The sequence below is a fragment of the Henckelia pumila genome, chromosome 3, assembly GCF_033568475.1.
Source record: "Henckelia pumila isolate YLH828 chromosome 3, ASM3356847v2, whole genome shotgun sequence".
NCBI classification, from domain to species: domain Eukaryota; kingdom Viridiplantae; phylum Streptophyta; class Magnoliopsida; order Lamiales; family Gesneriaceae; genus Henckelia; species Henckelia pumila.
Window position 1 is genome coordinate 164374619 of NC_133122.1, and position 9449 is coordinate 164384067.

General features: G+C 33.9%; 1 protein-coding gene across 1 annotated transcript; it reads left to right on the forward strand.

Moving 5' to 3' along the window:
* The first annotated feature begins 2192 nt into the window (after positions 1-2192).
* On the forward strand, positions 2193-8154 carry LOC140890645 (uncharacterized). The gene is made up of 6 exons (XM_073298580.1): positions 2193-2399; positions 3352-3733; positions 4869-5065; positions 6667-6811; positions 7120-7273; positions 7848-8154. Exons 1-6 carry the CDS (start codon positions 2341-2343, stop codon positions 7886-7888), a joined length of 978 nt encoding a protein of 325 aa, XP_073154681.1. The 5' UTR covers positions 2193-2340; the 3' UTR covers positions 7889-8154.
* Positions 8155-9449: the final 1295 nt, after the last annotated feature.

The window sequence follows — 9449 nt, forward strand, 5'->3', positions numbered from 1 at the left end:
GCCGCGCAGATTCAGCGGCACGGGCACGCCTGCCACGTGCGGCCGCGCTGCTCTTGCAGCGCGGGCGCGCCGCCCGAGTGCAGGGCAATGCAGGTCGCGCGCCCGTGCACGGGCACGCTGCTTTTGCAGGGCGGGCGCGCTACCGCGGCTGATTTCTGAACTTTTTCTTCTTTTCTGCACTTTTTCAAACCCTACAATGTTTTGGAACACTTTTACATAAAAATCCCATTCAACGCCATAAACAATTCAAAATAGTTCTTACCAAAAAACCTAACAACTTCAAAGATTTTGAATCAAAAACTTCATCTTTTCCCAAAAAAATTCTGATTTCTTGCCTCAAAGCATTCATACTCAATAAGCTTGAGCTGACACGTCAGGAATGCTTCACGTATCACAATCAAGTAACATATTCATAAGTTTTTCAAAAGAACATGCATAGATCGTCAAATTAAGCACCTAGGGTTTTACTTTGAAAATATCTATATTCTTGAATGGGTTTCAAAACAGTAAAAACCTGCCTGAACCATTTGATTGGAATTAACCTGGGTGAAATATGATCTAGCCTTGAGGATTTGGAGAACCCTAGCCTTGGTGAGCGTTTGAGCGAGAGAGATTTTTTTTAAAAAAAAAGAGCGTTCAAATCTTAACTTGTGACTAATGAGCTCCAAACACGGTCCATTAAATACACTTAAAAATCTTTTAAAAATTTTATTTTCTCAATAAATAAGATACACTGCATCCAGTTAAACTTTAATTAAAATACTTTTCATAACTCGTTCCAATGCTAGACTCGTCCCTACGACCCAAAATAAAATACCAACCTGAAAACTTTTTTAAAAAAAATCACATTACATAAAATTCAGGCATTCAAATAAAGCATATAATTAAACATATCAATTAAATATTTTAAATATCATGCATTAAATCATATAATTTAATTAATTAATCGTGATTAAGCTAGTGAACTTTTTGGACCTTACATTTGGCCTAAAAATGACATTTAACTTGAAAATTAGTTGTTTTCCTCACCCCATCTAACCAAGACGTGGCTTGAAAGGGAACAAAAAATACAGATATTTGGTAGTAAACAAGGTGAACTAATCAAAAAACAACCCAACACAATCTTTGCACACACATAAAAAAACTCAAACAATCACGATAAAATCCTCAAATCTATCAAGACAAAATTCTAAATTAAACAGAAATGACAAAAAAATAAAAAGAATTCTAATATGCAAAAAGTAAGCCCAAAAAACCTCAAGTATGAAAAATGAAGCTCAATTTTAAAAAAAAATTTAACGTTACATCCAAAGAAAACAATGCTTTTGAAAAGAAAAATATCGTCGTCGTTGCCCACAATTTCCATTAATAGAAGCTCATTGATCCAAGATTTTTCCGTCATATTCTCTTTTATTTTCCAAAATTCAAATTTTCTTGAAGATAATGAGTCTCGTTTTTTATTTAATGTTCTTAATTAATAATTCTATTTAAAGTTCATTATACATATATTAAGAAATTTTGACAAGGGGAGGTGAAACTAAAAAAAAAAAAAATATTAGTGGGAGCCCTTAATAAAATATTCTAATAGAGAGAGCTGAAACTAAAAAAAATTTGACAATGGGGAGCCCGTAATAAAATATTCTGACAGGGGGAGCTGAAACTAAAAAAAATTGACAGCAGGGAGCCCTTAATAAAATATTTTGACAAGGGGACTGATTTGTAAAGTGAAAGTAAGGAGAGAGATTTTAGGCTAATTTACCTTTTTAATAATAATCCTATGAATATTTATTCACAATATAATAAAAATATACTAAATATCTAAAAAATAAAAGTTTAATATGTTTACCACAAACAAGAAAATTACATAAATAATAATTAAAAATTAATATATGTTTCAACCAAATTAATTGAAAATTAGTAATTATAGATTTTTTTGAGTACTTAATTATAGATTTTTAATTACATAATAATGTATTATATATATTTGAAAACTTTTATTTTTCTTTACTCATCACCTTATTTTTAGAGGTTGCAAATACTACATTAAATATTATTAATCGGATTCTTTAATATGAAGAATTATAATAAATTTATAAATAAAAATTAAAAATTTCGGCGCTCTTTTTATATAATAATACTATTATTGTATCTTACGTTTTCTGAAAAATAGCTAGTAATTATTAATTAAATAATAAAAAACAAAATACACCTTTCCTGCAACGAAGACACTCGTCGGGATCATATTTTCTCTTCATTTCTTCGGGAAAAATGACGATTTACCATATTTGTTTTAGCATTTTTCGTCTTTCAGCATTTATTGTGAGAAAATTTTAGGGCTCGATGGATACGGCGGGAACTCATACGCGATCATTCGGTCAAACCGAGATTAATTGGGACGAGTAAGCTTCTTGGACCCGCTATTTGTTGATTTGTTATCTTCATTTACTGGAATAACTTTTATAAAGTTTTTAAAGTTAATTTGCATATGGTATAATCTGCGTTTATAGATGCGTCAAAAAGTTGAACGGTACTTTCAGAATGTAGTTATAATATGTGCCGCGCAAGAAATGATTTATCTGGAGTTAGGTTTGGTTTACTCAGATTATTGACCATGAAATTAGCTTGTAAATTATTCGTTTCTTCCCTGTAAATGTTGTTTATGTGGAAGGGAATTAATATGCTTCCAGTTTTTGCTCATTCATTTTTCATTTATATATATATTAATATGCTTCCAGTTTCACTCTAATTGCCTGATATCCCAACATGGATTAGGTCAGCGAATGCGAAAGGAAGAAAATATTTGCTAAACAGAATAACCTGACCATGATATTGCCAAAACCTTAATTTGCATTCTGCTTTCATGAGAAGTGGTCCTTGCTACATTTGAATGATGTGTGATTCAAATCCTTGTTCCGAAACATGATATTTTCATCGAGTTTTTTAGGGGTTTTAGAGAAGGATGGTACTTTTCTTGTCTAAACATGCATAGAAAGAATTCGAGGATATAATTTGCTCAAACCGAGGAAAATGTGTGTTCCGATAGCTTTGAAATGGAGAATTGGAATAAAAAACCAGAAAATATATTTGACGATATTCTAACTAATTCATTTATGATTTCTACTCCTGCTATACAAGATGAATCTGAATGCAGTCCTTCCGTGGAAAATACTCAACTGAATGTTAGGAGTCCCAGCGATGGACGGGGAAACTAAAAGTATGCATGTCTGAAGTCCATGGTTGTTGATTTACCTTGTTTCTTGTTGCCGACCTGTGACAACCAGTATTTGGCTATGCTGTCGGTCTGAGATTTTTGGAATCTTAATAATCTACTGATGATAAACTTACCTGCAGGCTTGACAAAACTAAGTTGTACGTTGTTGGAGCTGGGATTTTTACTGGACTTACAGTGGGACTTTATCCAATTTCAGTTGTGAAGACTAGACTGCAAGTTGCATCACATGATGCCGTAGAAAGAAATGCATTTTCTGTCATTAAAAGCTTATTAAAAACTGATGGAATACCTGGATTGTATAAAGGTTTTGGCACTGTCATCACTGGTGCAGTTCCTGCCAGAATTATATTTCTCACTGCATTAGAGACAACAAAAATGTCGGCTTTCAAGATGGTTGAACCTTTTAAATTATCAGAGCCTGTGCAAGCAGCCATAGCAAATGGGATAGCTGGAATGATGGCATCTCTCTGTTCACAAGCTGTATTTGTTCCAATTGACGTGGTATGCTGTGAATGCTTCTTCTGGGATTTTTTCTTTACTATCATATTTCTATCTATACTTCAGTTAGGGTAAATATTTGGAGCAATTCTTAATTACCTGAAATGTTTGTCTTTTGATTATATGGATCCGTTGGAAATACACCAGAAAATAAACTATGTACCTTTTTTTAAAAGCTTTTTGACATCTTTCTTTTTGTCTATCTCTTCTATTTCTTTTGTTCTCTTTCTGTTGTTACTGACATGGTATAAATCGAAATGAAACATAAACAAATCTGTTTACACATTTTCTGGGGCAGCATATTTCTTGTCCCAATCGTGTTAGAAATTGACTTGGACCTAACTCACCTCAAAAGTTAGTTCAAAAGGAGAGGTTTGCCCTTGTCTATATAAAGGGCTCCTAGGTTATTTAGCCAACCGATGTGGGACACAAACTAAGACACCAACACACCCCTCTCACGCCCAGGAATGAAACGACTAGAGCGTGGAGATCTTAACGGGTGGCCAACTATGGGACGGGTGAGGCCAACTATGGGTCGTCCAACACATAACGGTGGAACCCGGGCTCTGATACCATATTTGGCCTCATCCGTCTCATAGTTGGCTATCCGTTAATATCTCCACGCTCCAGTCGTTTCATTCCTGGGCGTGAAAGGGGTGTGTTGGTGTCTTAGTTTGTGTCCCACATCGGTTGACTAAATAACCTGTGAGCCCTTTATACAGACGATGACAAATCTCTTCTCTTGAGCTAGCTTTTGAGGGTGAGTTAGGTCCAAGTCTGAATTTATAATATGGTATCAGAGCCCAGGTTCCACCGTTATGTGTTGGACTGCCCATAATTGGGTCCACCCGTCCCATAGTTGGGCCACCCGTTAATGTGTCCAAGTTCCAGTCGTTTCATTCCTGGACGTGCGAGGGGTGTGTTGATGTCTTAATTTGTCCCACATCGGTTGAATAAATATCCTGGGTGTCCTTAATATAGACAAGGACAACCCTCACCTCTTGAGCTAGCTTTTGAGGTGAGTTAGGTCTAGTCAATTTCTAACAAATCGTGCTAATTTTACTTAAAAGGTATGTTTTTTCCTTGCAAGATTTTCAATTAAGAAACATAAATTAAATGAATGTTATCTTCTGAGAAGGTTAGTCAAAGGTTAATGGTGCAAGGATATTCTGGCCATGCGACATATACGGGAGGCCTGGATGTTACTCGTCAGGTTATTAAAACTGATGGTATTCGAGGATTATATAGAGGATTTGGTCTTTCTGTTATGACTTATTCGCCATCTAGTGCTGTCTGGTGGGCTTGTTATGGTACAAGCCAACGCGTAATCTGGAGGTATGCCTTTGAATTTCAGCATTTACTGCTATCTATCGGAATCAATACTGAACGAGCTTCATTCTTTATTTTCGTCAAAGTTTTCTTCTTGGGAATGCTTCATCTGTAGGTTTTATGGTGTTTTATGTGATTTTGTAACATTTAAAGTACATAATTCTTAGTTGAGCTGCCTAGTGTTTTCCGTGGAGGATGAAAAAGTAATGTTCAATTCCTTATTGCTCTCAAACTGCATGTATGGTTCCATGTCAACTTATAAATGTATGAACATAATTTCTCTCGATTTCCTTCCTAGTACTGTTTCGAAAGATGAGGAAAAGATAAGGAATTGCTTATCTCTTCTGCCACTAGTTATTATATGAAACGAGTTTGCAAAAGTTTGCTAAGGGTATCATTTTAGTGCACAGAGCTGACATTTCATCAAATGTCAATAGTGAGCGCAAGTTCTTTCTGAATACTTGTAAATATATGTACGGGTTTTCACTAACTACTGCTTATAAAATGATATAGAGCATTTCTGCTGATATAATAATAGCCTTTTCTTTTTAAAGAAACACCACTTACCACTAGACCGAAAGTTTGAGATTGACCCCTAACAAGAAATAACAATAACAAAATGAAAAATGCATGAAGAGACTAGACCAAAACCTCTCATTGAAGAGAAAAAACAAGAAGGATTAGCATTTGTTGAAAGAAGGGAAAATCAATTGTGTTTAGTTTTAAAATGGCACAAATGTCTGACCTAGGAACTTCTACAAAGAAATATCAAATGCCCAATTCGCCAATGCTTCTGCCACCATATTTCCTTCCCTACTAATGTGAGGGAATTCATGTTTTGATTTGGATCACTGTGTGCATGAACTCCCATTGGCACATTTAGATCGAATCAACTGGAATGAAATCAAGGAATTTGTATCCACCCAAGTTGGAAAAATGTTAAGATCAGCGAATATCTAACGACCTTCACATATCACAAAAGGTTCAGCAAAAACATGTCTTTTTGTCATTACTTGACTCACAAAAATTTGGCCCCCTTAAACCTGTACATTTGTCAATGTTTACATCGAGATGCATCTTTAGTTGAGCCAAATAACTTATTTATATTTTTCCCATAGTAATTTGTATAACATCGTATCAATATTTCTCTGCCATGGCTTAGACATTGCTTGTGGCTTTACAAATGAATGTCCAGAGATGCAGGAATGAGAGTGTTAGTAAGTGATTGAATTTGGTTAGAGTGTTAGTAAGTGATGGCATTTGATTGGGATACCAAAATCTGTCACATCTTGTTGTCAATTCTTTTATCATTTACTTCTCCTAGTAGTGTGCTTCAATTGAGCCAAACTATGTAAAAGTGTTCTCTTTAATATTTTGTTCTTCCTACATCACTGCTGTCTTATAACTTTTTAGTTATCATGCCATTTTTGCGGTTGTTTACTTTTACATTGTATGACACATTAAGGTCCAACTGAGTGGTAAATATATTTCTTTCGGTATGAATAAGCATTTTCCATACGTTCTCCTCCTCCTTGGAAGTCTTGGTCACCAAATATTTGATATTTTTTCCGGTTGTTAGGTTACCTTTTTTATTTTGTTCCTGCCAGGCTTTTAGGTCACGTCGATGAACCTGCTGGAGCTGCTCCAAGTGAAGGAAAAATAGCAATGGTTCAAGCTGCTGGAGGTATTTTTGCTGGTGCTACTGCATCATGCATCACAACCCCACTGGACACTATTAAAACTCGGTTACAGGTATTCAGATTATTATTCATTTTTCTTCTGCTGATTCTAAATGTTTCCTCATTTTTTGTGCACTTTTTATTGGGCATTACAGAATAACTCTGAAGTCATTTCATATATGCATTGCATTAATAGTCATTTATCTGTTTGTAACAAATTTTTTTTGATGCCTCAACTTACACTGCAAAGTCCCATGGTTTCAAGTATATTCAAATTTTTCGGCTGTTGGTATTATGTTATTTTAAAAGATTTATTTATAAATTTGGGACCACATTCCAGTAGGTCTTTCGATTTTATAACATTGACTCGATGTACTCCAGGTGATGGGGCATGAGAAAAAACCGACAGTTAGAGAAGTGGTAAAAAATTTGTTTGCTGACGGTGGCGTGGCCGGATTTTATAGAGGATTGGGCCCAAGATTTTTCAGCATGTCAGCTTGGGGGACTTCAATGATCCTGGCCTACGAATATCTAAGTAATGTTCCTTGTTTTAACTTTTTTATTTTTCTTGTCACACATGTTTTCTATCCATGATTTGTTGTTAATGATTATGTGTTGGTCTAAAACCTACAGGCTGTTCTTTTTTACGCTTTCCCATTTGTTGGACATTTGGTGAAATATCTATCCCATTGGCACAGTTTCAGACACATCTTGAGACAGTTACTGGTCAATGGGTTAGAAGTTTGAATCAATTTATCATTGTTAATAACTTGGAAATCTTCATATTTCCAGTTTTTGACATTTCGTGGGCGGCAGAGTTATTACTAAAGTTTTAGGTGGTGAAGGACAGCCTTCTACCTATCATAACTAATTATTTTTTCACGTTCTTTAAACCACATCAATCGTCACCGTTGCTCCACTCCTTCATGCAGTCAAGAGCATGTTGCTACTTGTTTATTTTGTACATCTACAGGATGAAATCCATCTGGCTGTTAAATGAGAATATTTCAAACAAACCACCTTTCATTTGCTTGTTGTGTGTTCGTGTTCATGCGAAAAAAGTAGTTATATCCTCACTAACGTTAAGCTCGTATTTTTCCTATATGCAGAACGCTTATGTGCTATAGATGAATCCAATCATCAACAGTGATTCGCATTCGTCATTTGGTGGCAAAGATCTTTGAAGATAGATACATTAGTCATTAGATAGGTTCACTTTGAATGTGGAGGAGGAACTAGGAAGTCAGCAAAGCTGTTTGGTCGTAGAATTTTGTTATTTGCCTAGTTATCGCCTACTTTGATACCTTAATTTTTTTGTGGATTCTCATTCTTTACTTCATTGTAGCTAATGAATAAGTACCGTAGCTGCGCTCGATTTAATTCATGTTTTGCATCCTTAAAATAAATACTACTGTTGGCAAGTTGCTAAAACGTCCCAGTAATAAATCCCAAGTGTTTCTATGACTGAAATTTTCTATGAAGAATGAATAAGCTAAGGGTCCGCTTGGATGACTCTAATGGTTTGGCAAATAACAAAATGAATGATTTGGGATTTCAAATCAGCTGATTTGGCTCACTTTAATTTCAAGCTGATTTGAAATCAATTCCTAAAGCCGGACATTTGAAATCTCTTGTTACTTTCATTTTCGTTACAATTGCTTTTCGTTAGAAATTATGAAACTGGTATTCGTGTCCTTACTTTTCAGTACAATGATTTTTTTTCCTTTTTTTGTTTATTATAATTCTTAAAGAAACGAAGTGAAGAAGGAAATATTTTGTTGAATGTTTATTTATATAAATTTAGTATTTTATCCAATTTAAACAAATAAAATATAAATTTATTTTATTTTAAATTGAAAATGGTTATTTTGTAATCATAATATTTGTTTTAATTTCATAATATATAAAAAATAATAGAGTAAAAAAATTTATGATTTGAAATTCTCAAATTTGTTAGCAAAGCTAAATATTTCTAATTAACGGATTTAAAATCCACTTTTGAATTCTATGTTCATCCAAGTAAGTAATTTAATAAATAGAAGATTTTAAATCAATGAATTTGATTTGAAATCCACCTTCAAATTGAAATCACTACATCCAAGCGCAACCTAAAACCGTACCGTCTAAAACCTCATGTAAAACCAATGAAACAATGCTTTTTTTTGAAAAAAAAAAAAAATGTACCAATTGCTATTTTTATGAAAACTAGTAAGGAATACGTGCTTCACACGTGATAATATTTTATTTGTTATCAATTAGGCATCCGATTGATTAAAGATGATGTCCATGTTAAAGATTTTGAAACTCATATATTCATGTGAATATAAATATACCCAATTATGTCAATAAATACATATTCCAATTTTTTTAAAAAACTTTTATGAGCTGTTACATTTTTGTTTCTTTATTATTTCTTATTAGATATTTCAATTTTATTTAATTTGTATTTTTCCTTGATAATTTATTTATGTTTTAAACATTTTCAATCTTCGACGTCTAGGTTATGTTATTAATCAATTATATCTTCTTCTCTCTTTTTTTTTTTTTTTAAATTTCTTTCACATGATTAATTGACCTCTAATTAATTACTATTGTATCTGATGATGTCGGAATTTTACCTCGGGTTCGGTCTGGTAGAATGGATCCTCCAATTCCTTTATAGAGCAGGTCGGGTCGGGTATGGCGGAACTGCACAAGCAACAGCTAGGTCA

What these genes read in the sequence shown, in the direction of transcription:
- LOC140890645 (XM_073298580.1), top strand. Translation starts at nt 2,341, where the DNA reads ATGGATACGGCGGGAACTCATACGCGATCATTCGGTCAAACCGAGATT. An exon ending in TATTTGTTCCAATTGACGTG is followed by an intron (nt 3,734 to 4,868) that starts GTATGCTGTGAA and finishes TCTTCTGAGAAG; the next exon opens with GTTAGTCAAAGGTTAATGGT. An exon ending in AGCCAACGCGTAATCTGGAG is followed by an intron (nt 5,066 to 6,666) that starts GTATGCCTTTGA and finishes TGTTCCTGCCAG; the next exon opens with GCTTTTAGGTCACGTCGATG.